Source organism: Cinclus cinclus, chromosome 21 (assembly GCF_963662255.1).
Source record: "Cinclus cinclus chromosome 21, bCinCin1.1, whole genome shotgun sequence".
In the NCBI taxonomy this organism is placed as follows: Eukaryota; Metazoa; Chordata; class Aves; order Passeriformes; family Cinclidae; genus Cinclus; species Cinclus cinclus.
The window spans coordinates 2,721,185-2,742,859 of record NC_085066.1 but is presented as its reverse complement, the minus strand read 5'-3'; the positions used below and the strand labels follow the sequence as shown (position 1 = coordinate 2,742,859).

General features: G+C 39.7%; 2 protein-coding genes across 2 annotated transcripts in view; one reads left to right on the top strand and one right to left on the bottom strand.

The window, feature by feature from the left end:
* The window catches only part of COL3A1 (collagen type III alpha 1 chain), a 48,229-nt gene extending 45,767 nt beyond the window's left edge, over positions 1–2,462 (top strand). Inside the window, exons 49-52 of the mRNA XM_062506672.1 lie at positions 298–580; positions 1,055–1,242; positions 1,408–1,650; positions 2,316–2,462. Of these exons, the coding sequence (XP_062362656.1) occupies positions 298–580; positions 1,055–1,242; positions 1,408–1,650; positions 2,316–2,462 (861 nt within the window). The remainder of the gene's footprint in view (positions 1–297; positions 581–1,054; positions 1,243–1,407; positions 1,651–2,315) is intronic.
* A 4,790-nt stretch (positions 2,463–7,252) lies between these two features.
* COL5A2 (collagen type V alpha 2 chain) overlaps positions 7,253–21,675 on the bottom strand; it is a 46,640-nt gene continuing 32,217 nt past the window's right edge. The window contains exons 36-54 of the mRNA XM_062506633.1: positions 21,235–21,288; positions 21,058–21,111; positions 19,981–20,034; positions 19,117–19,224; positions 18,956–19,009; positions 18,696–18,749; positions 17,439–17,600; positions 17,231–17,338; positions 16,194–16,301; positions 15,990–16,043; positions 15,560–15,667; positions 15,400–15,453; positions 14,081–14,188; positions 13,177–13,230; positions 12,770–12,877; positions 10,641–10,932; positions 10,295–10,482; positions 8,263–8,487; positions 7,253–7,399 (exon numbers count right to left, since the gene is read on the bottom strand). Coding sequence (XP_062362617.1) covers positions 7,253–7,399; positions 8,263–8,487; positions 10,295–10,482; positions 10,641–10,932; positions 12,770–12,877; positions 13,177–13,230; positions 14,081–14,188; positions 15,400–15,453; positions 15,560–15,667; positions 15,990–16,043; positions 16,194–16,301; positions 17,231–17,338; positions 17,439–17,600; positions 18,696–18,749; positions 18,956–19,009; positions 19,117–19,224; positions 19,981–20,034; positions 21,058–21,111; positions 21,235–21,288 — 2,094 coding nt within the window. The remainder of the gene's footprint in view (positions 7,400–8,262; positions 8,488–10,294; positions 10,483–10,640; positions 10,933–12,769; positions 12,878–13,176; positions 13,231–14,080; positions 14,189–15,399; positions 15,454–15,559; positions 15,668–15,989; positions 16,044–16,193; positions 16,302–17,230; positions 17,339–17,438; positions 17,601–18,695; positions 18,750–18,955; positions 19,010–19,116; positions 19,225–19,980; positions 20,035–21,057; positions 21,112–21,234; positions 21,289–21,675) is intronic.

Genomic DNA, 21,675 nt, shown 5'->3' with positions numbered 1-21,675 from the left:
CTGTGGAGCACAGGCTCCCTTTGGGAGGGAATGGAAGCCATGGAATGGGCTTCCTAGACTGCTCCAGAGAGGCCACAGCTGCAAAGGCGTCACCAACACAGTCACCTCCTCAAGCCAGGAAATGGTCATCCTCTGGGTTTTAGTGGAAAGGGTTCCTTCTCAAAGGCCAGACATAAAGACAGTCAAACTTGACAAAATGAGAGGAAAAAACTACAATTATAAGAAAATAAAGCTTATTTTTTTTAAGATGAGGGCCCACACAGAGTTTTAGCTTTAACCTGTTCACTATGTTTTTAGGGTCCACCAGGGCAGCCTGGTCTTCCTGGTCCTTCTGGTCCTCCTGGTCCATGTTGTGGTGGTGGTGCAGCTGCCCTGGGTGCTGGTGAGAAAGGTCCAATTTCCTACGGGTATGAATATCGAGATGAGCCCAAGGAGAATGATATCAATCTGGGTGACATCATATCTTCCATGAAATCAATTAACAACCAGATTGAAAACATCATTAGTCCTGATGGGTCCCGGAAGAATCCAGCTCGTAACTGCAGAGACCTGAAATTCTGCCATCCCGAGCTCAAGAGTGGTATGTTTAGAGTTTATTTTCACCAGTGGTACCAGGGCTTAGGGATTGTTTTGGTTTTTTGGTTTCTTTAACTCGAGTATTTAAATGTGGATGTCTTCCATAAAAAATTGACTTTTTTTCAAACAAACGTCATGAAAAAGATGATAAACGTAAAAACAATTTTAAACATTAATTAACTGTGCACTTATGCAGAATATATATTTGACTTCGCTCCTTAGAAGTGAACATATGTTTAAAAAATTTTAGGGGGAAAAAAAATTACAAGTTCTAAATTTTCATATTTCAGTCCTCTTACAGAATTCACATGAACTCAGTATCTTTTTATAGCATCTTATTTTCTGTGGCATCTCTTCTGTCAAAATTAATACATTTCCTGATTTGGCTCAGAAACCTGGCAAAGAAATAAGCTTTACCATCATGCAGCCAGATTCCTCTCCAAATATATTAACATTTAACATTTTCCCTTGCCTCTAGGAGAGTACTGGGTTGATCCTAACCAAGGCTGCAAGATGGATGCTATTAAAGTCTACTGCAATATGGAAACTGGTGAGACCTGCCTCAATGCTAACCCCAGCACTGTGCCAAGGAAAAACTGGTGGACCAGTGCAAGCAGTGGAAAGAAACACATTTGGTTTGGAGAGTCTATGAATGGAGGCTTCCAGGTGAGACATGGGCACAGTTAACAGCCCAGACTGTGCATCGCAACATCCTAAAAACAAATTCTGAAATTAGAATGAATGAGACCAGTAGTATGTGAAAAAATCATGATGCAGGTTGAGCCTAGACATGAGTGAACAAACCCTCTTGTCTGTGTTGGTACCCTGCAGTTCAGCTATGGGGACCCTGAGCTTCCAGAGGATGTCTCTGAAGTGCAGCTGGCCTTCCTGCGCATCCTGTCCAGCCGTGCCTCCCAGAACATCACCTACCACTGCAAGAACAGCATTGCCTACATGGACCACGACAGTGGCAATGTTAAAAAAGCTCTGAAACTCATGAGCTCTACAGAAAGTGAGATCAAGGCTGAAGGAAACAGCAAATTCACATATGCTGTTCTGGAAGATGGCTGCACTGTAAGTAAACAGGAATTCAGTGTTGTAGTTAATTAATTCCCTCTAGAGGACTAGACCCATAATAAAGGAAGAGAGAGCTTTGCATGGCCTGGGTAAGGAAAGGACACAGCTACAGCTAGTAGGAGGAATATAGATTCAGTGCACCAGAAGTGCCATTCCTGTAGGAAGTGAGGTCTGCTTCCATTTAAATCTGTGCTTTACAGCTATCTCCTTGCTTTAGAGTCAGTGCCACGGGAGTCACAGTCACCAAGTTTTGATCCATCCCCTGCCAACTCTAAAACTAATCATACCAAACCAAGGCTAGCTGGTTGAAGCCGTGGGCTCTGGTTACGGGAAGGGGTAAAGTCAATTTGCAGATCCAGCATTTCTTCCCTGCACCTTGTCAGTGCAGCAGAAAGTACTGGAGGGGAGCAGGAGCATCCCTGAGTGTGTTGGTCTGACAAGACCTGCAGCCTTTTCAGTAACAAATGGACAATACTAACGCTGTCCACAAGTTCTCCCTCCTGGGCTCACTTCCACAGAGACAGCAACCAGTCTTCAACAGGCTGAGAGGGTTTGTCACTACAGAAATAGGAAATCTGAAATGTGATAACCTGTGGGATGATGGCCACATAGGCCAGCACTCATGTCTCTAATATTTTTTTCCTTTCTGTTTAATTCCACAGAAACACACTGGTGAGTGGGGTAAAACAGTTTTCGAATACAGGACACGCAAGACAATGAGGTTGCCAGTGGTTGATATTGCACCATTGGATATTGGTGGTCCTGATCAGGAATTTGGCGTGGACATTGGCCCAGTCTGCTTCTTATAAATCCAAAATCCTGCTTTTTCTGAAACCCCAGCAAACAGATTCACACTCCAACTGTGCTCCTTTGTTTCAGCCTTGTCAGCTAGTACAGGTGCCCATCTGTATCCCAGTTATTTATTAACAAAATTTCTGGGGGAAAAATCAATTTGATATCAAGGGTTGTTTGTTTTGTTTTGTTTTTTGCTATTACACAAAATACAGTAAAAATGCTTTTTTTTTTTGCTCTATTTTTTTTACCAAATTCCATCTTCAAAACATGTCTCCGTGGTGCTATAATAAAAACTTCAACACTTAATAAAACAACACTGTGTTCTATTAGTTGAATGTTAGCCAATTTCCAAAGCACTGATTGCTCCCAGTACCAAAGTTTACCCTTCTTTCCAAGATGCAGTCCATAAAGCTACAACGACCTCCCTGTTTCAACTACCTCAACATGGACAGAAACTGGGATGTGTCTGATGAGTGAAACCAAAAATCAGTCAAATCAATCAAAATGCATTCGACCCAGTGGTCAATTCTGTGGATTTGTTTGGTATAAAATTTTCTATTTCTGTACTGATTAGCTGTGAAAGGTACAGTTCATCTTAAGAGTTTAATACCTTAATGTCAGTAGTCACCATAATTTTATTGTTGGATTGTATCCTGTTGTCAAAGGTGCTTCTCTACTTTCCTGTCATTGCTGGTCAAGACCACTAAAATTAGGGAAGTGTAAAAGACTAATATGATGGTGCTAATGTATTTTTCACTCCTAACTCTGCAAGTCAGGGTTATCGACTTGCTCAAAAAACCAAAACGGAAAAGGATTTAAAGAATTGTAAATGTCTCCTATCAAAGATTGTCATTGGCATGTCATAGTTGAGAATTTGCTCCCTGCACTTGTAAAAGTCAATAAAGATGCAAAATTGTGAATTTCTTCTGTCACGTTAACACATTTATAGTGTTGAAGGTTAACCATCTTTGTAAGCTTTTATATGGTTGTTGGTCTATTCCTTACAGAGACACATAATAAAATATCTTAATAAAATTTCTTGTTGTTTCATAAAACTGACTTCTTTTATTTTAATTTTACTATTTGTGCCTTTGTTCAAACAAACAAACAAGGCAGGACACAGCTCTGGCAGCACCATGATTTTTCAAAGATCAGTTCCTCTGTTTGAAGGAAGTTTGTGCCCTTTCTCCTCTGGCTTTTAGAAAAAGCATAAACTGGTTTTTTTCTCTTTTACTGATCCTGAAGATATTATCCAATAATTGCCTCACAGGAATGAGAACCAAATTCACAATAAAATCTGTCTATGGGTACACAGTTTCTGAGGCATTTCTATTTCAGATACTGAACTGCTGATTTAGTTTTAACTTTTTTCATGATTTTGAAACCATCTAATGCTCTAATTTTTACCTTGTTTTTCTCTATGATATTCGCAAACTTGCAGGGGATTTTTTTTCCTTCATTAAATTTCCATTTATTTTTGCTTTTGCAATTGTTTTTCTCTTTCTGGAATCCTCCAGAGTATTAAACCTTCAGTATAGCCTGCATTTCCTGAAAAAGTAATTAAAATATCCATAAATTATGTGAGTGTTCACCAGCCCACTTACTGTGCTCAGTCTCAGGCAGTTATGGGAGATAAAAGAAAGCCACAGGCGCTCTTACAACAGTACTCTACAACAACAAGAAAAATAGTGCTTTTTGCTTTTAAACTGTTTTTAGACTTGTACTTGCCTTTACAGAGAAGAAAAAAATCTTCCATTTTCTTGCTGTTCTGTGGGCTTTGGTTGGGTTTGTTCCAGCTGTAATGCCATGACATTTTCTTTGTTAGCTTTCTGTGTTGCTTGGTACATTCTTCTACTGTAGTACTGCTGGTGCTCTACAGAACCTTTTTAGTGCTGAAGACTTAGAGCTGGTTATTTATCATAGCCACAGGGAAGCTAGCAAGGCAAGGAAGGAGTTTGGGAATTTAATTTCTAGATTAGCTTTTAATGAATTGTTGCCAAACAAATATTGCATTACTGCTTTGGAGAAACCAAGAGAAGGTGTCTGTCAGTGCTGGAAGTTCTGGGGTTTGTTTCTCCCTGAGGACAGGTCAGTTATGGGAAACAGAACCAACTTTTGTACCTCAAATTTAATTGAAATGCAGTGACCCAGACTGTATTGCTGTAATCCCTCTATTATTTTAATCACTCTGAAGTGCCTTTTTTTCTACCATTTTTGAAGGTATTTGTCTCTAAGACAAGACTTCACTAAATGTTATAGCTGGCATTTACTTATTGCTACTTCATAAATTACAAATTATTGGCTCATTCATTCTAGGTTCATGAAATTAAAGCCGTGTTTGCATGAGACTATGCCATGGTGCCTGGATGAGGCACACACACACTTTTTTGTTTTTTCCTTCCTAATATAATTCTACAATACTTTGGGGAATGCATTAATGGGGAAAGAGGTGTATGCTCTAAAGACAGTCAAGAGATGAGAATTTCCAACCACTTGCATTACAGACTCCTCAGTTAATTACCTGAGAGTTTGCACTTCAAAGCAGACTCTCCTTCAGTGGTTCCCCAGCCCTGGTTTTTACAGAATATTACCTCAGATTGCTCTCTAGTTACGGCTCTTTTCCAGTGCTCAAGGCACCTGGCTGAGGAAATACTGCACACTTCATATGGAGATAGAGATGTAAAAAGAGACTAGAAAAGAAAAGGTATTTTTCCTCATCAAATACTCTTCTCCTTCAACAACCTTACAAACTATTTATACCAAACATTGATTATAATACTTAAATTAGAGATTAAAACTGAATTCCAAACATAAACCTATCCTCCAAATATTAATGTTATCTAAAACTTCTCTAGGAGCCAGTATGGTAAAGTAACCCCTGAGTCACATATTTATAGAAATTGATTCAAGCCAGTAGGAAAGAAATCATAAAGTTCCTGCATAGGCAGTTTTAAAAAAAAAAAAAAAAAAAAAAAAGTCTCCTATCACTGTTAACTCCCACTGCCACTATGGCCAAATTGGTATTGACCAAATCACGTTTCATTCTTGAATAAAAATTTTCTCTGGAGTCTCAAACAATATTATTTAGGCAGCTTTTCTAGGCCTGCTGATTTCCCTCATACAATTGACACCTACCTGTAAAAACTGACACAGAAGGTACTTTACAAATACTCCTATCTTCAAAGTATTTCACAATGCCTTGCAAATGATTTATGCGAAGAGCAACCAAACAACAATTAAATACTTCTGTTTTTAATTTCCTGGGAATGAACTGATATGGAATGAACACACTGGAAGGAGTTTTACAAAAAGGAAACCACTTACATAGCGAGAAGCATGTATTTAATTAAATGCTTTGCAAAGATACATGAAAAAAGCTATGTGCATGAATTTCTTTAGGGAGAGCCCCAGCTGTTTATTTTTTTTTTTTTTTTTAAGGAACAAACAAAAAAAACGTGGAGAGCACAGATGCAGTAAAGAAACAAAAAATCTAAGTAAGTTTGTACCCACATACTTTACAAAATAAAGCATGTTGGAGGTACAAAACATTCTATATACTGAATGACCAACAAATAAATGCACTGTAACATTGTTCTCTCAAACACTGTAGGCTAAACTCTGAGCATGACATTGACAGTAGGCATCTTTATTTCACCAGCCTTCTAGAGTCATTTAGCACCATCACTTTGTTGCTTTTTTATTTTTTGCCCTGCCTATCTCCTATCTTGAAATAACAACAGAAGCATAGCACCTTTCAATATCTAAAATAAAACCAGGAATATTAATTGCATCCCAACTTCCAGAGATGAGGTAGCTCATGCTAAGAAACGATGGAACTTTCCTGCCTTGACAGCTCAAGGCCAGTAAATCAGATTAATGATGATGCATGTCTGGATGTCAGCTAAAACCAAGGAATTTCTGAAGTTTCTTTATTAGCAATTGATCTGGCATACATGTGAACGGTCTGCAACACACAGAAATTGGCACCATATAAAAGACATCTGTATAATTTCATATGTAATGGCTTCTTAGATGGGCAAATATTGGAAAATCAACAAGTATTGGGTTTAAGATGCATTTTGAAGATTAAGGATAATTTAATGGAATTACATAGATACATTGAGAAGTGAAATCTAGCCTTAAAAGTTAAGATATGGGACACCCCTACTGAAAACTCATATTTACCCCAGTAATATTTTTACTTCATAAATTAACCATGGCTATGGATCACTCTTCTGAGAAGACTTACATAGAAAAGTGCAAGAAAAACAATGCCAAATTAAGATGGTGTTGTCTGAAGTGATATTCTTCTACAAAAGACACAGATTTCTGTGAATGGCAACCACAGGAACACAAACTGGGGTGGAGGGAGTAGGTATGATTGAAATATAGCCAAAGGTTCACAAAAGTGCTCTACTTTTCTGTTATTCAGTACACATCAAAGCAAAAGAAATAATCATTAGAGCTTTACATAGTTCCACATTAAACCTATCTATTTTGAATACCTGGAAATGTCAAAATAATTTGAAACAAAACCGAGGGAAAGGATTCATATTACTTTTAGGAGGTGGTCATCAATCCTCTTAAAATTGTACTAAAAAGTTGGTTTCAATCATTGAAAACAGAAGGTTTGTAAGTAAAATAAATATTCAAAAGGAGGCCGGGCATTCAGAAAGAGCTGTATATACAATGCTGATCCAATATCAGCCATTACTTCAAGAGTCTCAGGATTAACTTCAATCAGTCTAAGTTCATGTTGAATTGCTGCTGTTGCTGGGTACTGTGGTATATTCCCCCCTTGCTCTTACACAAAGCAAACTGGCCCAATTTCAATTCCAAATTCCTGGTCGGTGCTGCCAACGTCCACCGGTGCAATATCGATGATGGGCAAGCGTGCCACGTTCTGTGTTCTGTACTCAAAAACAGTCTTGCCCACATTCCCATTACGTTTCTAGAGGAAATAGAAGAAGAAAAATGAATTAAAAATTAGGCCAGAGCTCGTGTCCAAACCAGCCTGAAGTGCAGCTGGTGAGTCAGTTGTCTGATCGTGCTGGAGGGTGTCACTGCACCTTTGCTGAGCAATGCCCTGAGCAGCACTGTCTGCACTGCACCTAGGTTATTCTGAAATGTCTCTAGTGAGCAGATCTATCAGACTGACACCTCAGGGTTGATCTTTCTCTTTTGCTATGAAATTCTTGTTAACAATATGTGCCTTCACCCATAACTGTGGGCTTGCTTTAAAGCACAGAGAGTACTTGACTTACTTCAGGTGCAAGACTAGATTTAGGAATACTTGCCACTATGTTGGTCTTGGCTGAAACTGCTTTTAAACATGAAAAATCTACTACTTGCTGGTTTCTGTGCCCACCAGGAAACTTTAGGGAGAGTTTTCCTTTCCAGCTCAGTCCTAGTACCAGTGAGTTTCCTCCACAGAACTGCTACAATATTCTTGCCCATCTGGCAGCCAAAACTTTGTGTTATCTCACCAGTTTGTGCAATTCCACTCAGAGCTAAACAAGTACTGGGAAATGGAGAATGCCAAGATATGTACCTCAGTGTGCTCTCTAAGAAGGAATTTGCAAACAGCCTCTAAATAGTGCAGACTTCTGTTATGTGAAGCTAGAATTATAGCAAAAAACCCTGTTTGATCAGTTACTTCTACAATTCATTATAAAATCCTGCAGCATTTTAATTACTTCTTTGTGCGAGGGGTTTTTTTTTTGTTTTGTTTAGTTTTTTTTTAATACAAGACAGAAGTGCAAAGGAACAGAAGTCTTTTTCCTCCCCAGCAAAAAGCAAAACCCCCAGACTCACAGAACAACTGTCGTGCAGAACAGTGTATCTGAAGCGGCTGTTTCCCTCTGCCTTGATCTCCAGGTCATTGGCCCCTTTCAGAACCACAGCTTTTTTCAGGTTCTTTGTCTGGTCATCCATGTACCCAACGCTGTTTCTACAAAGGTAGGTGATGTTCTGGGAAGCTTCCTTGGACAGGAGGCGCAGGAATGTCATCTGAGTGACAGCTGTATCCCCGTACACGAACTTCAGAGACAAAAAACCAGGTCAGCTTACAGGGCAGGGAAATTAAGAGTTGGTGACTTTAGAAAAATCTATTATTGTCATCTTTCAGACTAGTTGGAGCTCTATTATATAAAATCTACGGGTGGTTTCTTTTGTAATTTGCTGCCAGTTGAGGACAAAGAAATTTAGACATTCTGCAACAGGAAGAATTTAGAAGAATTTGATCATAATTCTCTGCAACTGAACAACTCAGAGGAAGTTGGGCCTCCACAGATATGCCAAGCTTTGGAATGAATTCTGCCTCATTTCTGAAAAATATTCTTACATATGAAATAATGCATTAGAGGAACCTTGAAGCATGTAAGAAATATCAAGCACAGAAAACTCTTTTACAATGCACCTTATATATCACCCATTTATGAAGTTGTTTTCTGTAGGGTTTGTATTGTATCTAGAAGCAGCACAAACAGATTAAATTTGGCTATATAAAAATAAATATACATTTGCCTGTGGGCCTTATAAACTGATCAATTGGCACAGGAGTTTGACAAATGTTTCAAGAAGTGTCACTGTTTCTATAACAAAAAAGCAATTTTTCTATCAGTAAGAGAAATTCTGAAATTCCTGAGTTGTTTTTTTCCCCCTGCCCATGCAGGTTCCATTTTATTCATGTTTCATTAATCATTGCAACATAAAAAACAACAGTCAAAAATGTCTAAAAATGTATACATTTCACTGAAACTGGTGAAGAGAAAAATCTTATTCACGGGTACTTTCATAATATATAGAGTGTGGTACCTCTGTTTAGTAATCTTGGACACATTTATTATTTAGAATCCATAAGGAGTGCACTTGACTATTACATAGCTCATACCATTAGTTACCAAATTTGACAGTGTTTCAAAAATACTGAAATATTCTTTTTTGGTATTCCTGAAGATAATTGGTTCCTCCAAAGAGCATCTGCCTTACAAACCCCTCTGTGGGCAGCTAAACATCAACTGAGATGTGTTGGGTCATGGCAAGGCTTCCTGAATTTAGTAACTAATGAAAGCATCACAAAAAAGCAATCAATATCACATCTGTTCTCAGCTGTTAGAAGTTCTGAACTGATTTCAGTAATCCAGTTGATAACAGCATTATTTTTTACACACCAAATACTTAATTTAAAGATAATGCTGGTCTGTGAAATAACATTTGAAGATATTCTCTGTGCTTTTGATAAACTAGAAATGGCAAAAACTGGTTAATAATTATGTGATTTGCATACCGTAAACTTCTGTTATTTGTCAGGATCATTGAGCCTAATTTTAGAAGTTACCATAGAGGAAAAACCCAGCAGAAAGGTAAGTGAAATTTTTTCTGCCTAGAGACTGATGGATTCATCACGGATCAACCTACACATATGATAACAATCATACTTTCATTCAAAAACAGATCTATAAAGCCAGTTTCATAATTTTTAGCCATACAGAGTTTTCTGAAAGAAAGATTAGAATCCAATTAAAACAGCAGGGATCTGGATTACGTATCAGGGTAGAAGTACAGCTCTTTAAGGACAAGATAGAGATTTAGTAAAAGACTGATAGAGAAGCTGATGTTTTTGTCCAGCAGTGGTCTGCTTTAGCCAATCCTGCATTAAACGCACTTGCATTGATTTTTCTCAGCTATTTCCTACCATTACTACACGGTACTCACAATCAACCAGTCACTCAACAAGTGCAATGCTCTGGCTGCAGCAGAATCTGCTCAGAGCAGCAGCTGAAGTTGCAAACCACAAGGCAACAGGCTTCAGAGAACCAATTCTTACCAGTGCCTACTTATTTACCTGTGATCCCCTGTTCATCTCAAGGCCATACCAAACAGGCTTTAAGTCAGAGGACTTGCTGGCCCACCACGTTTTGCGGGGCACAGTAGACGGGTTGGCAGGAATGCAGGTCTCCCCAGTTTCCATGTTGCAGTACACTTTTATAGCATCTTCAACACACCCTTGGTTAGGATCAATCCAGTACTCACCTACAAAGAACACAAAACGTGACGTTGTTATATTAACAAAGATCTTTGAAACAACTAGGACGGCATAAGCAGAAACGCGCAGAGCAGGCCAGGGGGCGGCAGGGCCGTGCTGGGCACAGGCAGGCTCCCAGAGCAGCCAGCAGAGTGTGAGCACGCACCGCTCCTCTGGGAGGGGTGGCACAGCCTCAGGTCATCGCAGGTGCGTGCTGGGTGTTTCCTGGAGCCGTCGGGGCTGCGCATGGTCTCGATCTGGCTGCTCAGGGACTTGAGCGTGGCGTGGACGCCCGGGTCTGTTTTGTTGTGGTCGTCAGGGGCTGCTTCATCTTCGGTGAACTCTGGCAGGGGATCCGCCATGGCGTCGTCGTAGTGTCCCATGATGTCACCAAGGGCAGCGGTGAGGTGCCCAGGAGGCCCCGGAGGGCCAGGAGGACCAGGCTCACCTGGTGGGCCCTAGGGGTCAAAACATAAAGGCAACAGGAGGTCCAGTAGAGTAAATCCTATGCCAAATGACAGCAAAGCCTGCCACCAAACAAAACCCCCAAAACTTCAGGGCCAGTCACTCTAAAGCACAGGGAATAATTCAGATATAAAGAATTCACCTTCCAAAGAACAGGGATAAGACATGAGGTACGTATTCACTCTGCTTCATGTCCTTAATGCCTTGCTCAACTTTTTCTTATTCCTGATTTTAAATTTAACAGCTGGAAAAAGTTGCCAAGGAATGCCCTCATTCCCTTTGTTAAACCATCTGTCCTTCCTTGTTCAGACCTCTGCCTAACAACTTTATTCATCAAAATTCCTGCCTCCCCTCAATTGCCTCATGATCATTTTCCTGGATGGAAAATTTGGAACTAGAAACACCTTTATACTTATGCAGTCTAAGTATATATGTGCTGAGCAGTGCTGAGCTCTCTGGCCACAGAACTCTGGTTTTTCTGTGGGACAGAATCTACATCATCCTTACTTGGAAGAGCAGGTGTTTTCTTGATTGAGTAAATTTTCCCAAATTGTGGTTTGCGAGGTTCCTTCTGTCACTGTGAGCTGGGACACGTGAGAAGTTATCTGTTAATAAACATATCTCACCCTGCCAGCCCTTCTCTGGCAGCACAAAGCCTGGAATGTTCCTCCAGGTGAATTTTGATGCTCTGGTGCACCAGGTGGTGGATCAGAACTGGCCTTTCCTTTGAGAGTCATTACTTCAGAACTCACAACTGGTGCTCCAAATTCACATACAGAGCACACATCCAAACTAACACACACCATGTCTGAAAAGTGAAATCTCTTTTATTTCTTGCTTTTTGGTTCCAACTTAGAGCTGCATGCAAGCCCCCATGGAAAGCAAAACTAAAAATATTGGAATGTGGTATTTCTTGTATGGTTTCATTACACAGATGATAGAGACACATTATATTCTTATGCTCTGCCATAGACTTTTCATACAGGTCTTGGTGTCTGAGCAGAAGTGGAGATACTAATAATTAGTAGAAATTCAAATGAAATAGGCAGAATATTAGCACACGATAGACACAGGAAACAGCATGTGTTACCAGACAGAAAGTCAACAAAAACTGCCTTCCTTTCCTTGCCCAATATTTTGTTCTACCTCTTCCACAAAATAAGCAATATCAACCTTTAAATTCTCCACATGACCTCCCAGATCACTTTTTTTCTCAAATTCCACTGATTTTTAAATGTATCATCTTTCAGATAGTTTAACTACCCTTTTTTGAGTACTTTGAATTGGTACACGTGGAATATGCCTGAGGCATTCAGCAAGGTTTAGGATTCTGGCCAAAGCACTGTTCATCAGTGGTGAATCAGTTCATGGTTGGTGTCTGTAAACCTTCAGCATGAAGCTGAGCTGGGCTCAGTGCTAGAGTTTGGGCTGCTGCTTTGGAGTGAAGGATTTCCCTAACACATGGCACAGAGGAGGAGGGTGCTGGCAGTCAGGCTGTGCTTGGGCCTGAGGGTTTAGGACCCAACTTGCCCAATAGCCATGTTGAACCACAGGTCCAGCAGGATCCTGCCAGCCAGCTGCAGAACTAGATCCAGCTCAGCCTAAGGACAGACAGGTGGATGAGCCTGGGATCATCCCAGGTTCAGAAGATGAAAATGAATAAGAAATGAACCCCTTCCATCCAGTTACCCTGGATGTTTGCTGGAGAAACTATCACATTTTATCATTTGTCTTGAGCTCATAGATAATCAAGAAAAAAACGTGTTGGACTGTAGAAAAGAATCTGATTATTTGAAGATAACCTTTTCCCCCATATTCCCATCAATTTACCTCAGGTCCAGCTTCTCCCACAGTCCCTCTAACACCAGGAGGCCCAACTGGCCCAAGTGGACCAGGACTTCCATCTTTTCCAGAAGGACCAACTGGACCTGGAGGACCCTGGAAAATACAGGAGACAGAAGGAATGTATTTCAGCATTTAATAAAAAAGTTTTACAAAACACCCTGTTATAAGCAATAGCTATTGAAGCAAGGTGATTACTTGTGCCTATTACCAAACTTTTAAAAATCCCCTTATATTAAAGATGCTATGGTAATCACCATGTGATACCAAAGTCAATAAAAAATCATTGATAAAAAAGGGATGCAGAAATAGACAACTGAGCAAGAAAAAGAAAAAAAAAAAAAAAAACAAAAACACAAAGCCCAAGCAAGAAAAACCTTAAAAGTTATACTCACCCGAGGACCAAATGGGCCTGGAATGCCAGGACTGCCCTGCTCACCAACTGGACCCTAAACAGAAGAGATTATCATGTCACTGTGCCATTTGGAGCATATTACTTTAGCTTTAAGGTATTAGTGTGTGATATACACAATTTGGTACATATAGCATTAAAATGTACATAAACAATGGGTGGCACCATTACTTTAAACCCTTAGCAACTTCATAAAATTTACTGGTGCTTGGCTGTAAAGCTGTTTCTCTAGAAAAGCCCTGGTTTCAAGGAATTTATAATCAGAATGGCTTATAAGATAGTAAATGACAGTGCTATCACCAAGTAAAAAGGTAATTTGGGTGTTGGGGTCTTTTTGTTGCTGCTGTTCCTGTGTGTTGAAATTTCCAGTGTTTGCACAGCACCAGTGAATAAATTTAAAAAAAAAAAAATTAAAAAAGGCAAGTTTTCCATTATATTTCCATTCAACTGACAATGAAATAACAAAGTTCTTGAAAATATTAGCAAGAGATGCTCTCACAGTCCTTTTGGGATTTTGCACTGGATCCCTTGACTCCAATAAATTCAAACAGTGCCAAAAAGTATTTCACACTTTAAATTGCTTATCTGAAGCTCCCAGCTTTTGTTACCATCTTGTGCTGACAGGTCATTGACTGTCAGGGATTGGCCTTGCAAAGGGAACAAGAAGAGGACAACACATATCTTGCAACAACAGGTTTGCCTCATCATGCAACAGTATTTTCAAACTGCATTAAAAATATTAGCAAGTATGGGCACCAAGCCACTCAAACACCTTGTGGGGAAAAAAATAACCAGTTTGCTTTTTTTCCCACTTTAAATAACTATGTTCATGATACACTATTTAAGTACCAAGCAAATAAAATCATAGTAAAAGCAGAACAACTTACAGGAGGGCCAGGAAGGCCTTGAAGCCCAGTGAAACCCCTGTGTCCTTTCTGGCCCCTATCACCTCGATCTCCATTGTCACCTTTGTCACCACGAGGTCCTTGGGGACCCTGCAAATATCAATGATGGAATGTAAAATCCTGAACTGGGAAAAAAAACTCCCACCTTGAAACCCCCTCATTTGCTTTCAGACACTGCACTCAGACCTCCTTCTCTTTTACATCTGGAAAGATGATGATGCTGAGGCAGCTCCAACAATCTTAATTTTTACCAAAGAATAAGAAAATAATTACAGAAAACTGTGCTGTGCTTAAATACAGTTGTAATAAATTTCTTCTACTCAGCTACATAATACAGTAAAATAATCCACAAACCCATACTCATGATAATAAATAATTTACAAAACCAATTTTGCTAATACTCATATATTTATTTGCCTTACTGTATATGGCAAATGGCTTTTGTTGACGAGACTGAAATACTAAGGATCTCTCACAGACTCATTATGATAAAGCATATTTTCAGTATGAAATCACCCAGGCTGCATCACAGCTTCTTTCACCTTCATAATGGTTAAAGTACAACTGAAGTTACATTCCCTAACTACAAACAACATCCAGGCAGCACAAATACCTTGCCCCTATTACTGTCACAATTTCATTGCTAGTTTTGATAATTGCAAACTTCTTTACATTAATTCAAGAATCACTGGAAAATGTGGCTGCTGTTTTCAATTCCATATTTTTCAGCTCAAATTGCATGCTAAATTTCTCAATGCCGGATTCCAAATACTTTATCAGTGGCATCACTATCACTAATTACGCAATAAACGTTATTGTCTCTCAAATGACATCTGCTTAGGCACAGGAAAAATTGTTTTGAATTTCCCAAGTTTGCAATTAATTTTCTGTTCCAGGCTCGGACTGTAAAAGACTTATGTAACACAAAAAAAAGTTGGAAGTTCATGAGTTGAATTAAGGCCTTTTCCTAATGGGAACAGGTTGATTTTGTTGTATTTCGGCCATTTTTATCTAAAAACATCCCTTTTTGTTCAGCATTCATTTCTTTACTCACTATTTAGACCACACTCCAGCCATTTGCTAACTCAGGTCCTACCATTATCCAGACAGCAACATGCTCCAAATAAAGAGGCTCCCAGAGCATTACTGGAGTGTCCAAATACAAATATCCAAATTTGTGCAGCTTTTCACAAATGAAGCACAGGTGAAGCCCTGCTTGGCGTTCTCATTTGGGCTCAATTCCTCACACACTTTCCTCAGGGCTTCCTCTGACAAAACCACAGTGACCAGGGGAAACTTACAGGCAAACCTCTTTTTCCTGCACGACCTGGGGGACCCATGGGACCTCGGGAACCCTACAGAGATTGCAAACAGAAAGAATGTGAGGCAATGCATGAAAATCATACACAATAGTTTTTGATAAACTTTGGAGGAATTATTTTTTTTAAAAGCTTTACTTACAGTTTCACCTCTTTGACCTGCATCTCCTGGAGGGCCAACAGGACCTGGAGTTCCTGGACCTCCTGGAGAACCTGGTAAGCCTGCAGGGCCAGGTTCACCACGATCACCCTGCAAAGCAGGATTTCAACTGTTTATCTAAAGAGGACAAGTCCAGACCAAAGCAACAAAACTGCAGCGCTACCAGTCTGTTTTTGAGCAATTGCAACCTACAAAGATATTCCTGCTGCAAGAACTCAAGTCTGAGTTTGTGGAGGCAGATGTTCTTAGCCTCTTAGCCAGGCATCCTCAGCTTTGAGAGGTACTATATTCAAAGCTGTGATACACTTTCAGAACAAGCTCTCCATCCAGGTTAACTGAATGAAAAGAAAATCTACAATAAGTCAATAATAAAATGGGGATTTGCACAAGATAAATAAGAATATATTCTTACACGTTCTCCAACAGCTCCATCTCGTCCAGGAGTACCATCGTTACCAGCAGGTCCCTGGAGTTATGGAATACAAATAGAGCTATGGATTAACTCTGTAATCCTGCATTTCTAGAAGAATTAGAAATCTGTTCTCCACCTCTAACTTCAAGTCAAAGAGAACGACCACCAGTCCTTTCTTGCATACTACAGTGCTGTAATACTTACTTCTGGACCAGCTTCACCTACAGGCCCAGTGGCACCTGACTGGCCAATAGGTCCTGGGGGACCTTTGTCACCAGGTGGCCCCGTGGGACCTTGCTTTCCTGGGGTACCCTAAAAAAGATGACAAATAGCATACTAAAATTTTAATTGCAAAACAAAGAAAGCAATGAAAACCTGCTGTTTGCCAAACTGCTCATTAATCCAGACTGAAATACCATGTACATTTGAAAATGAAAAAAACCCTGATATTTAAAGAAAGGGCTCTTACAGAATTTGAATATGTATTTAATATACTTTGTATTTTTAAGAAGTCACTGATAAATCAGTAAGTCTGATGCCATTAACTGCAATAGGTATGGTGTTTTAGATTTCAGAAAAATATAATGCAGTTTGAAATAATTAACATGATTTTCTGGATTACCACCACCAAACATTGTTAGCCCAGAAAAATTTCTGTTGTAATGCCATGAACGTGCATTACAACAAATTTCTAGCCAACCTAAGCTATAAAGTAACTTAATGGATCCAGTGGTAATGACAGATCCCCCATACCAACCCTTTTACAAATGGTCTATTTAATTGCTTGATCTACTGGATCATTAGAGTATCCAACAAATATCTATAAATCCTACATGAAAGCGAAGAGAGCTCAAGTGGCAATTTGGAAGGCACAATTCACAATTTATGAAACTGTTCACAGAGTATGTACTCACATTCAAGTGACCTTTGGGCACTGAAATGAGAGTGTGGGGTTGTTTTTTTCAGGGATCAAGTTTTAAGTCAAATAGGAACATTTTACACAGAAGTCTTAATGCTATTACTCTTAATTCAGGTTCAGACTTTCCATTATGGCAGAAACAAAAAGGAAGTAAACCTTTCCACCTCACGCATTTGCATTCGCTTAAGTTCCATATTATTCTCTCTCTGTTCACTCCTGCAACTGGAGTTTTCCAGCTTTCTCCTGGTGCTAAGGAGCACTACACTGCAAATCCCACACAGGAATTCCCAGGCAGGTGGCACGTGGCCCCACCATTACTCACTGCAGGCCCTGGCAGCCCAGGCATGCCCCTCTCCCCTCGCTGTCCCGGCATTCCAACAATTCCTCTCTGACCAGTAGTTCCTGCTGGACCAGGGGGGCCATCGGGGCCCTGGAAGGCACAGAGGAGAAAGCAATGTCACTGCCACGCCAGCAGCAGCAAGCAATGGGAGCAAGCCTGGAGCTGCTGGAGGGACATTGCAGGCACGTACCGGCTGCCCGTCGTCCCCCGGGTCACCCTTGTCTCCAGGGCCACCAGGAGGCCCAGCTGGCCCTCGATCTCCCACACGGCCATGAGAACCAGGGTCACCACGAAGACCTGGGGGACCTTCTTTTCCTGGCTCACCAATAGGCCCAGCTGGCCCTGGGGCTCCCTAAAATAAAATAGAAATGCATCATTACGTTGGATCCTTTTCTGACCAGGACAATAAAACTGTAAGGATTGCGTTTTAATTAACTAAAAATGCACGCTCAGAGGTTAACTAATGTAAATGAGCCAAAAGCTATTGTCATCTCTTTTATGATCAAATTAATGAAATGAAATAAATATCTCAACCAACCCCCAACACTCATCAAATCGTGTCCAAGCTCCACCCACGACCCCCCAGTTTTCAATTTCAAACTCATTCCTTTAAAAGACACTTTTTTTGGTTCTCTTTTTTTTTTTCTTTCACCTTAAGTATATAACCACTACTAGAAAACTCACCCTTCCCTATCCGTTCTAATATCATCAAGCTAAAGTTCATATACAAACTTTTCATTTCCATGGTACAAATTAGTGTTCCAACAGACCTTTGTTTACTTCCCAGATACTTTTAAAAGACTTCACAAGCATATTAACTTTTCCATCATCTCCACATTTGGTAACCTTACGATGACTGCAAGTTGTTTTTTTCATCATAATGTTAAAAGTCATACGAAGCATGACACATTCTCTGTTTGGAGGTCAACCCTCAGCTTGATCCACAGCTAGTATTTTTTAATAGTCTTTCTGAAAATGTTTAAGCAGAAGAGATTTTGTGTTTGCAGGTTTGTTTAGTTTATTCTAGTGGAACTTATAAGTAACCACCAATAAGAGAGCCCAATAGAGGCTCTTTCTTTTCCAAAAACTGTCCTCATTTCAGTCACCGCTGAAAGGAGAAAGAACTAAAATATAGAGGAAAATATAAGTTGGGGTTTTTATTCTTCTAAGCAATTAAGTCACTGGAGCAATATGAGCAGCAATTTGAGTGCCTACTTAACCCAGTGGAAAGCCTTGGATCAATATCAGGCATTGGACCAAGCTGAAGACTAACAAGCTTTACTTAATGATGCCAACAATCAGTCACAGAAGTCAGTGTTGACAAACTGGTCTCTTCAATAGCATCAGGCCATAACTACTGCTTCACTTTTCTTGTTTCATTTAACCTTCAGATTCTTGGTGACCATTTTATTAAACATACCTACTAGGAAAATTGTAATTAACTTACAGTAGGTCCTGGAGGCCCAACTCTTCCAGCAGATCCTGGGAATCCAGTAGCACCCTAAAAAAACCCCACCATTTTTAATGCCATCTTTACCAAAAGAAACACAGCACTAGTTACCTCAAATGTACTTGGCTGAATTAGTGAGTAAATTATATTTACATACTGAAAAAAAACAAGCTGAGAAATGGAATAATACACACATTGCATAAAATTTCTGTATTTGATTATCTGCAGTCAGGTCTCAACACATAATATCTACTCACAGGTGGACCCTGAGTTCCTCTACCACCTTTCAGACCAGGAACACCTGGAGGGCCCTAAAAGGAAAGGAACAAAGGAGAAACAATAGTGAACAGCCAGAACTTTTCAAATGAACAAGATCAGCCTATGTCACTGGTTCTGTCATGACTTCAGTCATACTTACTGGGGGGCCATGAGACCCAGCAAGACCCTGTGGTCCTGGAGATCCTGCATCTCCTTTCTGTCCAGGTTCTCCAGGCTCACCTTTCACACCAGGCTGACCATCAGGGCCCTATAAGAAATAATACTTAGAAGAAACATCAGGGCAGGGAACACCAAATCTTTCCTAACAAAATAATTCTGTAGAGAATTTCTAAAAGGGTAAAAAAAATACCAGGGGTACAAAGCAGTCATTTGTTTAATGATTCAGCATGATCTTTAGAAGACCACACATGACATTTTCTAAACATTCTGTGAAGCCACTATTTCCATTTTAAATATTTTACTCATCTAGCTTGCGTTTTTCCTCTCTTCAGATTTTCTATTCTTTTCCTCAGCAGCTACAAACCAAACACTGTCTTTTCTAGTTTTGTTTTTTTTTTTCCCACCAAAGGAAGCAGGTGCAAGACTCTGAAAGGGATCCTGGAACAGGATATTTAGGCTGCAGGAAAGCTTAGTGCATTTGAGTCCATCTGGTCCATCACCTCATTCCAGCCTTCATTAGTCATGGCACAAATCTTTGCTACCTTCAGTAGACACTTTTTAACTTCCCTCATTTTAATCTCAAAGGAGCAACATAACATACTAACGAAAATATGAAATCTGGTGAGCAATTACATAATCTTAACAAGAAAACTACTTTTCAATTGTCTGGGGTGCTTATTGGCCCTTTCCTTCATTTGATATACTGATGGGAGAAAGAAACAGTTCTTTTTGCAGTAAAAATGTGATTCCAAATCCAGAACACTGCAATATTATTCATAATGAAGGAAATGAAGTGTGTCAAAGCATGAGCAAAGGAAACTCATTAGTGTTCCAAAACACATACCGGGGGGCCAGCAAAACCAACAGCACCAGTTGGGCCATTTTCTCCTCGGGAACCCTGGTCAGAAAAATTGAAATAACTGTGTTTAAAAACCATCTCTCCAGAGGCAGTATCAGTTACAGTTCCATAGATCAGAAAGGAGGTTAACTATTTACCATAATAAGTGTCATTATACTTTTTCCCTATTAATCAGAATCAAATGATCTTTTAATCATGAAACAAAGGATGTTAGCTATGACGTTAAAAGCAGCCATGTGTTCAAGACTACAGTGAGCCTTCAGATTTCAGAGATGGAAGGCACAGGGAAGCATGAACACAGAATTAGGAGAAATTCTGGTCACAACCAACCCCTTCCAGGGATGGCCAAAGAGTACACACTTCATTGAACCTATCACCCCAATCACACAGGGGGAAAAAAAACAGTAGTTCAAAGATGTACTCTTCTATAAGGTCACAACAGGCTTTGACTGAGCTTTCCACACAACATTTGCTTGGAAAAGAAGTAGCTGAAAGCTGCCAACTCCAGCACTCCCTAGAAGGGTGGAAGCTGCTCCAAATTATACTGGAAATAAGAGTGTTCTGATTTATGACAGGGACATAATCGATTTCAAGCAGTGTGAAGGATCTAGAAGGGCTGAGCCTCTAATTCCCTAATTGAAGTCAACCCTTGAAATACTTCAAATCACTAATAGATGGAAGATGACAAGAGTTACATAACTGGATGAACTAAGGATTACCTCTGCGCTTTGCCCATTAAATATTTGTTTATGTACTGTGGTATCTGCTAGGGGCATGCTTTTAAAAACATTGACACAATTATAAGTGGTGGCATAGTTTCAGGAGTGAGGTAAGTGAGGGTAACTCTATAAAGCTTGTCCTAAAACAAGTATAGGTCACGGGAAGAAAATCTGGTAATACTTTTGCAAGTGCACAGCACCAAGTCAAACTTCACATTTGGCTACAGAGAAGGGGAAAGTAAAAGGGGGAAATACATCAGCAAATAAGAAAAATGCCTGGAGTTTGGATCAGCATTAGGTATTGTTAACTTATACCAGACAAAAACAAAGCATGTTTACTCACAGGGTTTCCACGAGAACCAGGAGGACCAACTAGACCTCGAGGACCTGGTTCACCCTTAAAGTAAAATGAAAGGACTTTATTTCCCAAGTAATTTACTTGTTTGGTCATTAAAATGCTAAATGAAGTCTGGCAATATTAAGAAACTTCAGTAGGGAATGGAATAAAAATCTTTTTTACCTTTTCACCAGTGGGACCTCCTGGACCCATTGGACCTATTGGACCAGGGAGACCCTTTTGAACAAATTAAGATGAAAGAAAGTTAAAAAAGTAATGCTCCAAAAAACCCACAATAATTTAAAACTTCTCATATATTACCATTCCTTTTTTCATTCCTTTGAATTCTTCTACTTTATCTCTGGAAACTTCTTTTACCTTCTTTATCTAAAATTGACTTGCATTTCCTCTCCCAATGACCAAACTCCCCTCAAAAGATCTTCTTTCCTTCATTCTCTCTTTCTTCTCTAAGTTAATCATCTGTTTTATGTAGTATTCATAAATAAGGCCAATGATAAAAAAAAAGCCCCAGCTGTATTTTGCTCTTTCAAAAAGAAATCAAGTCTTTTTTTTCCCCACTTGCACAGAGCTCTGTTTCTTTTATGTTAGTACCTAACTTTTTAA